This window comes from Alexandromys fortis, unplaced genomic scaffold (genome assembly GCF_014885135.2).
Source record: "Alexandromys fortis isolate MF-2015 unplaced genomic scaffold, M_Fortis_MF-2015_v1.1 scaffold_107, whole genome shotgun sequence".
In the NCBI taxonomy this organism is placed as follows: Eukaryota; Metazoa; Chordata; class Mammalia; order Rodentia; family Cricetidae; genus Alexandromys; species Alexandromys fortis.
In genome coordinates this window covers 2926838-2943198 of record NW_026067987.1, presented here as the reverse complement: position 1 = coordinate 2943198, position 16361 = coordinate 2926838, and the positions used below count along the sequence as shown (strand labels likewise).

Here is a 16361-nt window from a genome sequence, read left to right as displayed (position 1 = left end):
GCGCTGGTCACACCGACGCTAGTCAACGGAAACAAAGCTTTCGCGGTCCCTGCTTCTGCAGGCTCTAATATCACACACATCAAGAGGCGGAAACTGCAACAGCAGGACCCAAACCCAGTGTCACATAAGAACTTATCTAGGATATTGAGATCGCTCTGGCTTAGCCCCCCACCTCTTTCCACTTGACATTTTCCTGTTGGAGGTTTATCCCATTTCTGTGCTGAGTGAACTGTAGTCTACCATCTCTAAATAATGCGAAACCCACTGCTTACTCATCAAGACACAAACACTCTATGTAAATCTGCTTTATGTTTTCAGCAATGCTAAGGGTCAAACTCAGGGCCATGGACACGGTAGACAAGTGCTCTGCTCCCGGCCCCACCCCACCCCTGCCATGTAAACATACTTTCTGTCTGGGTAGAAGGCTGTCTCTATAAAATACACTCAAGGGCAAAAAAGAATCTGGAAATCAGTTAATTAAGTAAATCATAAGGAAGCATTTTGCTTTTCTTTAGTACATCTGGAATCCTAACAAATCTGAGGTATACAACACTGACACACTTACAGAATATAAACTTCTGTGTAATTGTGATTGATAATTTTTCTGACATATCAAGTTAGTAAAGGTCAGAGCTAAAAGGCAAACTCAAATCAAACCTGGGATCTATTCAAAATATGCTGTCCTGATTCTTTCTTTTTTTAACCATAAACTATAAATAACAATTATTCAGCCTATAAATCATCTTCTAGTGGTTGCTGGAGATTGGTAACTACATAAAATTCATGTTTTTCCTATAGCAAGTATTGTAGAGTAAATATTATAAGCGATGCCCATAAAGATATACTTAAAGGTAAATAAGTTCTTTCTTATGCTCAGAACTTAAGTTTGATGAACATTTACGGGAGAAGAAACTAGAGTGATAAAAATAACTCTCGAAACATGACGTTTTCTCTGTAGAGCCCCTGTGAAATCAGTGTTCATAGGCCAAGGCTAGGAACATGTTCTGTTAGGAGAAGATGAGAGGAAAACACAGGCCATGTTTCTGAAGAAAAGGAAGGGGGGGGGACAAGAAAAACACAGCCTTTTCCAATGCCAGCAGCATTCTGCAAACGTATTACTCTACATAGAAAAGCAATCGCTTCCCCAAAATCCTTCTGATGTGATCCGGGGGGAAACGTTAGGAGCAGTAGACACTGACAGTAAACCAAGCACCAAACTTTCCTTCAGAAGACAGCAAACTGCACGTGGGGTTTGCTGTGGGGCTGCAGGTCTTTAGGGAGACCCACGAGCTGCTGGGGCTGTCGTCTGGCTCTGTGAGAGGAGAGCAGAGGCAGGGACGACAGTGGAGAGGCTCTAGACAAACAAGCACACGTCCTCATTTATATAACGCGGCAACACTAACTTTAAATCCTACTCTCTTTCTAAAAATACCAAAACTACATGGCTGCTTCTCATTTCAGCCAGCAGACCTATTAAGAGCTTCCACCTGCTAAAAGTGCTAATCTGTCCGAACCGGCCTAGAGGACAATACCTTTCCATAGATCCTTATTAAAGTTCTCACAGCACGCGGAGCTGGGAAACTTACGGTCCATTTCAGCATCCTCCATCCTGAGACCCCTTCTCGGATGGGCTGCACCATATCTGCATGTCTTTCTCTTCTTGCTCTGCGTCCCTCCGCCGCGCAGACACCAAATGTTCAGTGAGGGGCTGTGTAATCACGCTAAGAGCCTCTTTTACAGCTTGGGGGTACACTCGGGAGCCAGCCAAGGGGTGATGAGACCTCTAGCCAACCCTGCAGCCCTGTTCTGAAACAGCAGCCCTGCTCGCTGAACCAAGTAAAAGCTGTGTTCAAAAGAGTCACTGAAGCTCACAGGAGCATGGGCTGTAGGCTGGGAGGCCTTTCCTGGTTTAAAAACTGCCTGGGAAACACCCCAATCTCAGGGATTCATTGTTTGGGGGCCCCAAATGGGCTGTAAATGAAGCACACACTAATAATAACAACAACAACAATTTGTTGATCCTAAGCATCTATCTATGCATATTTTCTATTTCCCCAGGCTCTTTTGCCTTTTGGTTTGGGATGCTCTAACAATGGCATTTAAATCCCCCAGGGTTCTAATGAACCAAGCATCCGACGGCAGTCATTCGGACTCAGTCATGCAGGGAGACCTCTGTTCTTTCTCTCCCTCTGCTGCTGAGGGAGCCAATGAGCCACTGCAGGGATTAAAGCCTAGCTGCTTTGTCCACTGACTTGCTTTCAGGTTTGAAGACACGATAAAAGTCTTCAAAGAGGAGGGCAAGGACCAAGCGATACAAATGCTGAAGCTCTGGAAATTATTTCTGCACTTGTTGCGTACAGGCCTTGCGAATCTGCCACTTTCAGTCAGTGGGAAGTCCCATGGAACGCGGGGGTCAGTGTCTCTGCTGTCATTTTGCTTTATCTTTTATTTTTTTTTTGGTTTTTCGAGACAGGGTTTCTCTGTAGCTTTTGGTGCCTGTCCTGGAACTAGCTCTTGTAGACCAGACTGGCCTCGAACTCCCAGAGATCCGCCTGCTCTGCCTCCCGAGTGCTGGGACTAAAGGCGTGCGCCACCACCACCCAGTTTGCTTTACCTTTTAAAGGGGTTCCCCCCTTTTTAATTTTTTTTTAAACTTTTAAGATTGTATTTTAACAGCATTTCTCCCTTCCTTCCCTTTTCTCCTTCCCAACATTTCACGTGCTCCTCCTTGCTTCCCTTTAAATTCATGGCCTCGTTGTTCCCGAGTTGTCACTGCAGACACAGCCTGCCACGTCCATTTGGTGTCCCCAATGTGCATGTCTTCCGGGCTGATCGTTTGGCACTAGACAATCAATCGTGTGCTCTTCCCTGGAGAGGGTCGCCTCTCCCATTCCCAGTTTTACTCCATCGTAAAATGCTTATTTTAAAGATAGTATTTTTATTTGTATGTCTGTGTGCAGGTGCCTACAGAGGCAGAGAGGGGTCTGTCTGTGTACAGGTGGTTAGAAGCTGCTCAGTGTGGGTTCTGGAAACTGAAGCAGGTCCTCAGCAAGAGCAGTGGGTACTCTTAACCACAGAGCCAGGTGTCCAGTCTCGTTTGCTTTTTAAAGACAGCAGCTCACTACGTAGTCAGCAGAAGCAGAGTTTGCAGTATAGCCCAGGCTGGCCTTCAGCTCACGAAATTCCTATTTTTGTCAACACTGTGCTGTGCTATAGCTCTGACCACTAACCCTGGGTTTTAAAGGGGCTTCCGTGTGGGCTCACACTAGAGAACTTACACACATGGCATGGAGTCCAGAAAACGTTGATTAAAATTCCACCTACTGAATTTAAATTGGTTATGGGCCCAATTTCAAATAGAAGATACAGGTTTTTACAAGAAAAGAAAAATTTTTAAGGGTCTTTGAATAAGTGACATGGATGGTCCCGGTGGAAAGACTCAAGCACCCACTGTACTTGGCAATGAACCGTTTAGAGGGCCCTTGAGAGTAATGATTACTCACCAGAGTTAACGGAGAACCAGCTTCTCCGGTGTACATGGACACCCAACAGCCGCAGGGCCCACCGTCACAGCTGCTGTGGCCACCCTTCCCCCAGTTTCTCATGCTAGTAAAAGCACCTGGATAATATAGACAAGCTCTGTGATATAGGGTTTCATATCCTATAGCCTGGAAAATTCTCTGTCACGAAGAGCAGTTCAAACTTATTGATGATCTATTGGGGGTCAAAATGTTATTCTGAGAGCTCCACGCATGTGGGCTGATCTGATATCCTAGCGATAACTTTATTATGCCAGTTCTGTAGATGAGGCCTGGGTAGCACAGAGATGAACAGCACTGAAGCTAGTCTAAGCCCACAGATTTAAACAGTTTCTGGTCATTCATACCGTGAAAAAAATTGTATCTCGCTGAACATGACTGCTTGAACAGTACAGTCTAGCAGCTACTTACCGTGCATTAGGTACTATAAGAAACGCAGACATGACTTAGCGTACAGGGAAAGACATGCGTGGAGTGTACGCAGGCAGCTACTGAGACTGAAGAGTGTGGGAGGGTGCCCTCTAAGTAAGTGTGGGTCTCTCTGGAACTCTCCCACCATGCTCCAGTGCAGTATGCGCTCTTTGAGGAAGGAGGGGCTGAGCACCCAGGAAGCATTTAGGCCAGGGTGACCTGCTGATGGGAAATGACCAGTGCCACAGGGAGAGAAGGAAGAGGAGACAGGGCGGGACATTGTGTGGACACAGTGCTCCGCTCTTCCCTGAGAACAACAGGGTTTTAGCTAAACGGCAATGCATTCATACAGCACAACAATGACAGTCACCAAGAGAAAGGAGGACAAAGGCTTCTCTACAAGACAAGGGGCTCCAGAGGTGCCTGTGCCCAGCCCTCAGCTGGGAGTACGCTCTGGGAGTGCTGGCTCATGCTCAGCTGCACAGAAGCCAGCTTGGAAGGAGGTGCAGCCCCGGCTCCAGCTACCCTCCTGGTTATTTTCTCACAACGAAAGGCTTGACTGATCACTCCATTTTTATGTCGTTTTCAATGTATTGCAAAACTATATTAATGAATGATATTGACAGATGAATAAAGGTCAAACTGGTATCTTACTACTACTTAAAGGAATGAGAACCACTTAAGTAGAGATTAAATGTACACAAATCCCAATGAGCTAGAGGAAATAAACATATGTTTATAAGTAAATACCACATGATAATTGCTAGCAAATATAAAACACAGTAAACATTGCATGGTAGGAGTTGATGGACGAGGGGCCTGACTACAGAGTTGACCCTGGGAAGAAAGTCTAAGTAATCTATGTAAAGTAATCTATGGACTTCCTTTCCCTGCTCACTCGCTTCCGGCTCACTGCTCTCCCTATAGTCGACCTTGGCTGTAACTTGGTCAAGATCAGGACCTGGTGGCGCACGCCTTTAATCCCAGCACTCGGGAGGCAGAGGCCGGCGGATCTCGGATCTCTGGGAGTTCGAGGCCAGCCTGGTCTACAAGAGCTAGTTCCGGGACAGGCACCAAAGTTACAGAGAGACCCTGTCTCGAAAAACAAAACAAAACAAAACAACAACAACAACAAAGATCATGACCTATCAGTGCCCTTCTCCTAACCTAGCCTGCATGTTCCCTTTGAGACAGGAGAAAGCTGTTGTGTGGACGTGGTAACCTGTGGGAACAGCGCTTGGCATTTAATGTTCTCTCACTGAACCTGCAACTTATCGGTACCCTTTCCTTTGTTCTTCCATCTTAACTGTTTTTATACAATAGGAATTCTCTCTGGCTGTGAGAGATCTAGCCGCGTTTGTGTGTTCTCCCCGCGCCTAGCTTTCCTGACATGCGGTTGAGAAGTAAATCTGTATGTTTCGGGTGTGTAACACGATAGCATGCTTATGCACACACAGTGAAGTGATTGCCACAATCAAGCTAATGAACACCTCATTGTGTGTAATGGGAATGTTGGTCTCTCCCGGCAAACTTCAAGAATGTGATCCTCTATTGCCACGTCATTGTATGGTAGATTTCTAGAACTCATAAGCAGTGTGTGCCTTTTGACAAACACCTCCCCGTTTCTCTGTCCCTTGCTGGTTTGTAACAAAGCTTCATGCCACAGAGATTTGCGGGGCCCTGCATCCTTTTGTATTCTACAGAGAATAGAAAGTCGGGGGGAATTTAGGGATAGAGACAGCGAGGAACGTGTAACTGAAAAGACAAAGACCCTGGTTGTCCTCCCTGGTCACTAAGAGCACATGGACTGGTCAGTTAGCTTTCTACTGCTGTGATAAAGGCCACGATCACAAGTAGCCAAAGGCTTTGCTTAGCCCATGAGTCCCAGCCCCAGAACACCACTTGTTATTTAGAAGAGACTCAGAGGCTTGTGCATTCATTAAAAGGCCTGCTCTTGTTTGTTTGTTTGTTTGTTTATTGACAGTGTCTCCTGTAGACCAGGCTAGCCTCCAGCTTGCTAGATGGCCAAGGCTGACCTTGAACCCCTGATCCTTCTATCACTACTTTCCTGAGTGTTGAAGTTAGAGGTGTGTGTCACCATACCGCCCTCATCTCCCCTCCCTCTTCCCTTTCTTCTAACAAAGTCTTGCTATGTAGTTCAGGCTAGCCTCAACCATGATTCTTCTGTCTTAGCCTCCTTGAGAGCTGTGTTTGGAGGTGTGAGCCACCAGGTCCAACTCCACAATTTTTTTTGAACTTCACATGCATATTATTCTGGACTCTTACATACAGATTTCAAATTACAAAAAAAAAAAAAAACAATTTCTTTTGTCTGTGTGACCGAAGCTAGACTTTCTATGAAATAACCAAGGCATTTTTAGTTTGTACCCGGTACCTGTCTACCACGTCTGTGATCACTCCTCTCCAGGCTTCTCTCTCCTGTGACTGCAGGCTTGCCAGCAACTATAACCAGCTTTGCTGTACTTATTGTATATAGTCTTCTTATATTAGCTAGAGCCTCTTTAAAATTTTAGACAAAAAGGGGAAATGTAGTGGATTTTAATTGTATTTTAATAAATAAAAACTGCCTGAATATCTAAGAGTAAAACTTCCAGTCATGTGCTCTTACCTCGACCTGAGTCTGAAATGGCCATCTTGCCTCCTGAAATCTCAGGAGACTGCATCTGAGAGCTGTCTTGCCCCCTCTTATATTCCTTTCTAGGGCTGGGATCAAAAGTGTGCACCACTGGGATCAAAGGTGTGCACCACCCGATTTTTATGGCAACTAGGGTGGCTACCGGGATTAAAGGTGTGTGTTGTCATAATCTGGTCTGTAAGGCTGAGCAGTGGGACTGTCTTACTCTCAGATCCCAGGCAGTCTTTAGTTATTAAAACACAATTGAAATGCCACTACACATTGCAGTTATTTAAAATGACATTATACGGACTGAGGCTGTTATATTTAGGAATATATATCTAGGCATATATACATGTGTGTATACATTAAATATATATATATATATTCATGTAACAACAATTAATGAGGAAAAAAAGACCTTGAATTTAAAGCAGAGCAAAGATGGGTATATGGGAAGGTGTGAAGGGAGGAAAGGGAAGGGGAAATGATGTAAATATAATCTCAAAAATAAAAGAAAACAATGTCAAAAAAAGTTGTATACTGGAAGTCAGACATATTGTTAAACAACCAAGCAAAGCCAATTGCCTGGTTAGTTGGGATGATTTGAGCTGAAACTGCTGGAAGAGTCAACTGCTTCCCCCAGTGGAAAGAATTCGATTGCTCCAGGCACTTCTGATGGATTTTAAGAGGTCTATTAGATCCGAGCTCTCTATTTTGGTGTCAAATCATTCAGGTTAATTACAATGTATTTCAGAGGGGATTTTCCTGTGTGGAGGATTAGTGGCAGAACCTGACAGCTGGAGGCCCATGACCTGCTTTCAGAGGGGGTAGCCCTTAATGTCTTCCAATACCAGAATCCCCTTTGCACACGCAATGGATGCTTCAGCTGCTCCACCTGTGCTTCGTGATGCGCCCTGCTCTTCTTCCCACCTGGACCATTTCTTCAGTCATCTATGCCAAACCTCCCAGATGCTTCCAGAGCCCAAGCCAGTGGCATCTCTGCAGGAAGCCTGCCTTGATCCTCTGGCAGGAAAGGCTTTCTCTCTTTTTACAAATACAGAAAAGCACTGATTAATCTTCCCTAAGAGCCTCAGCATGGAAAAGCTCTACTCCAAATTGCAAAGGCCTATTATCCAATGTATTGTCAATTTCCAGTAATATGGATGTTTACTCTTAAAAAACATCAAGTTAACAAATAAAAGTCTGGAAAATAGAAAATATATATGGGCATAATGCTTACAATAAGCTACAGTTTCAGTCTAGATATAAATACCAGAAGCACTTGAGTATATGCTCTTACAGATTTTTTTTTCAAAGATCTACGTGTATAATACAAAACCCAGAATCTTCATGTTATACTATCTTGGAAGCCATCTGGATAGCTTCTGTATAACAGGAATATTTCCAAAACACCTTTACTAGCGGCTACACAACACTGAACTGTAGGGGACCACCCTGATTTATATAGGACACAACCTAATTTTAGATTATTTGTAATTTTACATTGTACATATCCTAGATACCCACTGAACTGTGAAAATTTGAAAGGGGTCTCAATGATCAAATGAGAGGACTTTGGCATAAAAATATGCTGAAATAAATAAAAATAATTGGCTAAAGAACTATAACTAATAGAAGAAAGTAAGCATTCATTAGTGCATACTGATAAATTAAAAAAGGAGAGGCAGTTTTTATGGCAGAAAGCCAACTAATAAGTGCAGAGACAATAATGAATTACCAAACCTCTCCTTGGCATCTGACAGGATAGTAATTGCTCCAGGAAGGAATAATCGATGCTAAACTCATGGGTAAGCATATGAGGAAGAGGAGCACATTTTCAAAGTCTCAAAATACCTTCCCGCAACAAAGTAACTACAGAACAAAAGCCAGCTACTTGATAGTGGAGAACGATCTAGCAGACACGCCATAACCAGGTGAAAAGTTACTATCACCAGGACTGGGACAAATCCTGCATCTTGATATTATTCCGTGGCAATCCTGCCCAAAGTACAGAACCTAAATTTAATCTTCCACTAGCTAAATCCCAAATAGAGATCCTACCCCAGGAAAACTGGCCTAGACACTTCATTTTTGAGGTGTTAGTAACTACACAGAAAGACCCTGAGGAAGCAGTAAGACTGGAGACAAGGAAATACAGCGCACAATCCTGAGTTTTCATCCTGGGGACAGATGGTGTTATACAATAGTGCTTTACTGAGCTAGTTTATTTTATTTGAGAAATACAATATGCCCAGAAGATGCTTTTTTTTTTTTTTAAAAAAAAAAGGATAATTAATAATAAATTTTTAAAAATCTTAAAAAGTTAAATTCTCGGGGCTGGAGAGATGGCTCAGCAGTTAAGAGCAATGACTGCTCTTCCAGAGGAGCAGGGTTCAATCCCCAGCAACCACATGGTAGCTCACAACTGTCTAACTCCAGTTCTGAGGGATCTGGCACCCTCAAGCAGACAGAAACGAAAGCAAAACACCGTGTTCATTAAAAGGAAAATCTTTTAAAGAAAAGTTTAAGTCTCTGGGTTTAGTTAATTTTGGTGTGTGTGAGTGTGTGTTTACTTGAAACTTTTTAAATAACAAGTTAAAAAAATTAAGTTAACAGTGGAGGAGACCTCTGGGAGAGCAGCCAGTGCTCTTAGCTGTTGAGCCGCCCACCTCTCCATCCCCAACACTTTAGGAGAGAAAGGTACTCAGGAAATCTTTGTACCATTCTTGCAGCTCTTCAACTTTCCCTGAGGCCTGAAATTATATGAAAAAGGCTTAAGTTAGGCTACTTCTGAATCCCTATTTATTTCTGATCTTAAAAAAACGAAAGCACCTGTGGGCTCTTTCGTACACACACACACACACACACACACACACACACACACACACACACACACAGGAACGTTGATGACAGCGGAAACAGAATTGAATGCGAAAACTCTCAAATTCCTGTTGTTCTAAAACAGACTAGCGCAGCTTCTCCAGAGCAAAAGAGGGACGGGGAATGTGAGCCCCGCATGCGCCCCTTTCTCCATCTCAACTCTAAGCAACGTGTCCCAACTCCAGAGGAAAGACTCAGATCCAGTCTCTCACACGGTACACCATCTTCAGACGCTCTTCCCTTTCCCCTTTACAAAATAAAAAAAAAATCAATTTGATTTCAGATGGGAAAAGCAGTGACTCCTGGTTTCACACTAGCCAAAACTAAGTATGAAAAGGAAGCAGAAAGCAACTGGAGGCGGGACCGACTGGCCTGTGGCAAAGGGGAGCCTGGAGCAGAGGACAAGAGCTGGGGTAGCTTCAGAGAGCAGTTCCCCCTGGGGTATAGCTGACTCGAGACTCTTATTCCTATCTCAGACTTAGGAGATCCATCTCCAGAAAGGTCAGGTCCTTCTAGAACCAGGATGTATCCAACATTGAACAACTTGAGCCAAATGAAACACTGGCAGCCTTCCAGCACAAAAGCAAGAAGAAATATATTTTATGCTCTTCCCCCCCCATAAAGTAAGATAAAAGCTAAGTACATGTTCTTACTGAAACAGCACTGCAACAGTCAGGAACGGGGAATAAAAGCTGCCTTTGTTGAACGGTAACATTACCATGTTATGAACATCAGCATCACCTTTAACAAGCAGTCTCATCCCCTCACCCCGTTTCTCCTCTTTCCCCAAACAGCCATTCCAGTAGGATGTGGATGATGGTGCATTAACTGCATTCTTTTTTTAAAAAAAATTATTTATTTTTACTTTATGTACATTGGTGTCTGGCCTACAAGTATGTCTGTAAAAGTGTCAGATCCCTGGAACTGGAGTTACAGACAGCTATGAGCTGCCATATGGGTGCTGGCAATTGAACTTGGGTCCTCTGGATGAGCAGTCAGTCCCCTTAACTACATACTTACTAAGTTATTAAATTCTCAAACAACTGGTGAATTCCTTAGCTTGCCCCACTCCCTAGTGCCAGGGAGCCAACTCAGTTCCTTGAACAAGATAGGTGGGTACTCTCCCAAGGAGTTACAGCCTCAGCTCTCTCTCCTTGTCAGTATCTGCACATAAAAAGGACAGATGGCATTTGCTATGTATTAGGATACATTTAATGTACATGTCTCTATTATAAAATAAACCTAATCAAGTTCAATGATTCCTGACCTGCAAGCACAAGGAAGGCTTAACCAAAGGCTCAGGATCTGCTGCGGGCATGTTCTGCTTCCAAAAGGATGGACTTTACATATTAAATGCACTTGGGAGTGTTTTGAATCATGTCTCCCCTTTTTAAAAATGAGAAGTAAATAACAATTAAAACTTGTAGAATCTTTAAGGCAAGTAATTTTATGAGGTTCCCGACTTAATTGAGCTCTCTACTGTTTTTCCTCTCGAAAGGATTTACTATCCTGAGTAGTTATGGGAATTCTTTGCTATTCTTGTTATTATTTATTATTATTTCAACCAGGGCCTTGTGTAGCCCAGCCTGGACATGATCTCCCTGTGCGTTGGAGGATGCCTGGAACTTTAATTTTCCTTCTACCTGCAATTCCTAAGTGCTGGGTTTACAGCATGGACCACACCCACCTTAAAATATATTCTTAAATTATATTATTTACAAGAGTCTCTTTTAAAACCCCATTTGCATTATACAGTTTCACATAATTTCCCATAAAATCAACACGGCACGGCAGTAAATTCTCTTTCCTACTCGAATGCGTCAGCAGAAGCACACACAGATTGGAAATTTAGGGGAAATCTAATTTAGAGGGTCACCAGATTGCCTCAGAAGAAGGTAACTGAATTTGATGACTTAATAATCAATTCTTCTTGCTTTTTGGGGTTTTAAATATAAATCCATAATGCATTTTTAAAGATGGCAAAAATAGGTATTATAGATATTACCTCCATTAGCTGGCTCCACAAGTCTGATTGCATCAACATTTTTTTCCCCATCTTCCTAGAACTTCGTGCGCTGGTGAGCAGGTCTAATGGACCAATTAGGGTGGTAAACCATCATCGCCCACTCCCCTGCGCCTAAACAAGCAGATGCGGGAACATGCACAACTGACTACAAAAGCAGAGGTTCTCTAAGTCCCAGATGTGGGGGCAGCACGTGCTGTCTGCTCATTAAACCCGCTGGAAAATCAACGAAGGTCATAAAAATCAAGGAGATGTTTATTTGAGTAAAGTGGCATGGAGAGAGGGAAGAAGGGGAAACCACTCAATGCCTGCATAAAGCACCACACTAAATAGCAGGCGTGGCAGTCAGTCGGACGGAGGTGACCCCCAGAGAAGGACAGAAGGTTCCTAGAAGGGTTGAACCTCCCCGCAGGCAGGGGCTTGCTGCCGTGGTTGCTCCTGTCCTCCTATCCACCCCCCACTCTGCTTCTTCAGATGGAACCTTCAGCACATGTGACGAATACCAACCATATGGGAAGCATCTGAAGGTTTTCTCAATTTTAATTTTCATAGGCAGAAGAAACACTGATAAAAATAGCCCAGAACCTGGGAGAGTCGCTGCAGACTGACCTAGTTAGAACTGGAAGGCTGAGTGCATCTGAGCTGGGTTAATCCTGCCCCAGCTTCCAGGCTTTAGGGGGTTCATCAGCTCTTATGAGTTTACAGTTTATAGGTCAATTGCTGTTCAAAACCAGTTGAGTGAGGGTCTGACCACTGAGGGCCATCCCAAATCAGCTCAAACCACAACAATTTAAACAAAACCCTGGAACAGCAATCAATCGCTAATGCTGACATGAGAGTTATTTGTTATAGACGTGGACAGAAAAGGATAAGCGTTCTTTATAAGAATAAGTATTCTTTAGGAGAAACACATCTCAAAAGGAAATGTCAAAGAAGCTGGGGGTGTAGTTCGGTAGTAGAGTACTTGCTTAGCAAGTGAGAATCAGTGGGCTTAACCCCCAGCGCTGGGGGAAAACAAAATACCTGAAGGCATAAACATTCGTGCAAGATGGAAAATGCCAATAAACATATAAAATGCTTATCGTTACATCAGTCAAAAAGATGCAGATTATAACAAATCAGAAACCACCAGCTCTTTTCGTAGGAATCTCAAATGAGAGGACACTTGTCAAAGCTACTTCAGAACAATGTCTCAAAACTGCGGCTGAAACTCAGTAAAAATGGCTACAACATTACATATGTATGATACACCAACTTTCTAAACAGATACATGCAGTTTTTAGAAGGCAGAATGACACACGCAAATGCTGACGTGGCGTCTTATAAATGGTATAAGGAATACAGCTAACTCACAGCTTTAATCTTTTTCTGTGTTATTCAAACAACTGGTGTTCACTGCCACTTTTATCGCTAGAAAAATGCATTTTCAGTTTTAAATATTTAGTCACAAACAGGTGAGAAATACCTGGAGACTTCTGTTCATGATTTCTTTTTTCTTTTTCTTTTTCTTTTTTTTTTTTTTTTTTTTTTTTAACAACTTATGACTTTAACAGGACTAGATTTTAGTCCGTTCCAAGATAAGGCCCTATCTCTATAAGGGCAAACTATGAAGTTTCAGAACTTATCCTTCTCCCCCAGAGGAGGGGGAGACAGACAGACAGAGAGACAGAGAACCCACATCTGATGACCTCCTCAATTACTCTCCGCCTTACTTGTTGGAAGAGTCTTTAAGGTTCCTGGAAGCTTACTGACGCAGCTGGACTGTGGCCAGCAAGCCCCAGAGCCTCTCCTGTCTGAGTCTCCAGCACTGGACTCCCAGGCACTCACTGCTATACCAGGCTTTGGTTTCCATGTGGGTGCTGCGGATCTGAACCCAGACCCCAATGCTTGTACAGCAAGAACTCCCTCAGCCTCATAGGAACCTTCAACTAAAAGGTTTGTTCTGCAGCCTTTATTAGCAACGTCAACAACTGCTTCCTTTCTTCCTACTGTTGCCGAAGACTTCAACTCGTCCTTCCTATCACTTATTCACTTTGTCACCTGAACACCCTAAGTGTCCTTACATCACCACTGTGATCTGTAACTACAGGTTTCTCACCACAAAGAGGACTCTGACAGTCCTTCACAGAGGTTTCCTGTCTTCTGCATGGATAGATGCCAGCGGCAAGGAAGCACAGGGCAGGTTAGGGAGGCGAGAGTCACGGTGGCTTCACAATCTCAGGAAGAGAGCAAGTGAAGGACAGTGGTGGGCATGGGGAAGGAGGGATTTATCTACAGCAATAAAAAAAATTAAACCACATTAATAGAAGATCACAAAGAATAAGACTCTTTAGAGAGCAATGGATATCAAGATCAGTGATTGGCTGGGCACACATCTTTAATCCCAGCACTCCGGAGACAGAGGTAGGAGGATCTCTGAGTTCAAGGCCAGTCTAGAAGACAAACTGAGTTCCAGGACAGTCAGTGCTACACAAAGAAACCCTGTCTCAGAAAACCAAACCAAACCAAACCAAACCATCTGTGATTAGAGAAGTAAGAATATTAAAAACCAGGAATCTCATAACTTTAAGATTTAGATGGTTTACAATTAGATAAATGATAACCACAACTAAAATGCTAGATGTTAAACTAAAAGACAAGATGTTGTTCCTTCTGTCGGTTTTCTAATTTGATGAGTTTAATTTTATTTTCCATGTTATAATTGTGAGAAACTTAGTCACGGTTGCCAAGGCAACCATGAAACACTTTAACAGAATTAGAACAGCAAGCTCATGCCATTAAATTTGGGGATAGGCATCAATTACACTCAGAGATTGCTAAGACAGCTCTGAGTAGAGAACGGCCAATGATGAAGACATTCAATTCCACTTCCAAATATACACTCCCTCACAAAGAGATGATCCTGAGAGAGTAAGAATCCTTCCGAGTCTTTAAAGACAATCACAAAGAAACGCGTGCTAAGCACAGGCTTTCAAGGTCATGCCTTATAATTAGTAATCCTGTATTTATCAAGTTCAGCTTTCAAAATAGAATGGGCACAAGAAAGCTGAGGAGCCAAGAACACAAAATCATTAGAAGATTCTAGGATCACGTGGATTCTTACACAGCCTGAGTAAGAATCTTATTTACTTATCTTACTTAATCTCCTTATCTGAGATGGTTGGGACCACAACTGCTTGAGGGTGAATTTTCTTTGGATTTTGCAGCTAGCAGGCACGCAGCACAGCACACAATGTGGGAAATGGGAGTCAAGTCTAAACATGGAATTCATTTACATCTCGTAGATCCTGATACACCGCCCGAAGGTAATTTTATAAGGTACTTTCAGTGCTGTGCACCTGTGGTTTGACAGGGAACTACCACATGAAGGATAGATGTGGAATTTTCCACTTGTGGCACCATGCTAGAGTTCAAAATGACTGTAGATCTTTCTGAACTTTGAGCTTTCTGATTAGGAATGCTCAATCTGTATTTTGTTTTAATCTTAACACGGAGTCACAGTGTGACCTTGCTAGTGAAGCTGCACTTCCGCACACTATACAAGGCACACTCGGCCTGCTCCAGGAGGATGGACGCTGCTTCTCGGGCCCTCATGTTATTCTAGTGGTGTTTCTCCTGGTTTTGGACATTTGAATCTCAATAATCCTCCAAACCACCAAATGGTCTATGTAGTTGACTCTTTTCCCCTTTAGTTATCAAGCTGATTACAATGTAATATTATCAGGCATTGCATAGATTATTTCTTTCAGCTATTTACATTTTGCTTTTTTAAGATAAAGGGAAAATGAAATCCCTCAGGTTGACTTCAGACATCAGCAAACAGTGTGGTCTTTCCGAGTGTGAGGCTGAAGCCGTCCTTTTGGGATAAGTGGGATGTGGTGCTGAGCTCATTCCATGCCCACATACCTATTTCAAAGGCACAATCTGAGCATCACTGCTTCCGTGGGCCTAGGTGACCAGCCTTTCCACCACAGATCTGCTGGTAGGCCTTGTTGACGCTCCTTTTGCTCCCTTTGCGTTACTAGCCTTACGTGCTAAGCACCACCTCCCTTCTCCCGATTGCTGTCCCTCTTCCGGATGCTTCCTTCATGCCGCAAAGAATTCTGACATTGTTCCAGCTAGGACTCTGCCACAGTCTGCACATTGACAACATTTCTGAACGTAAAAGTGGATAGCTGTATAACTTTTCGGATTATTGAGCCTGGTTTTATCAGGTAGCATTTTTTTTAAAGTAAATGAATTAATATTATATCATGAGAGACTAAAATTTAAATGCATTTCCTCGGTTGTGCTTTGTAGATTAAACAACATTAAATGTCATGTTGGGTCAGAAATAGTTACATAGAGTAATTTTTTACAGTTCAACCTATTACCTGACCCAGTTTATGCTGATGCTTTCTGGTGCCAAGATGAGTCACTTGTGCGAAGACAGACGACAACCAGCAAGCTCCCTGTTGCTAGGACAAAGCTGGTCAGAGCTGGCAGCCTAGATCTGTGACTCTGTGGTGTCTGAACCCAGTCTATCGAGTGGCTTCCCCCAGCTTCTCATGCTAGTAGGCAGCTAATTGTACCGACACAGCTGCGCAGACAAGGAGAACGCTGACGAGAAAACTGGGTTAGGTGTGTGCGAAGTGTGCTGTCAGCGACTAAGGTGTGTGCAAGGTGCACCATTAGTGGCTAAGGTATGTACAAGGTGCACCGTCAGTGACTGAGGTGTGTGCAAGGTGTGCCGTCAGCGACTAAGGTGTGTACAAGGTGCACCGTCAGTGACCAAGGTGTGTGCAAGGTGCACCATCAGCGGCTAAGAGAGGGTCAGCGAGTGAGACAGACAGTGGAAGCACAGCTCTACGACATCTCCCTTTTCCCCTTC

General features: G+C 43.4%; 1 protein-coding gene across 3 annotated transcripts in view; it reads right to left on the bottom strand.

Moving 5' to 3' along the window:
• The window catches only part of Map7 (microtubule associated protein 7), a 132655-nt gene that overhangs the window by 71665 nt on the left and 44629 nt on the right, over nucleotides 1–16361 (bottom strand). Inside the window, exon 1 of one of the 3 annotated variants that reach the window (XM_050159481.1) lies at nucleotides 1587–1740. The exons of the other annotated variants lie outside the window; for them this stretch is intronic. Coding sequence (XP_050015438.1) covers nucleotides 1587–1608 — 22 coding nt within the window. The 5' untranslated portion in view covers nucleotides 1609–1740. Of the gene's footprint in view, nucleotides 1–1586; nucleotides 1741–16361 lie in introns of those variants that run through there. 3 annotated transcript variants of the gene reach the window in all.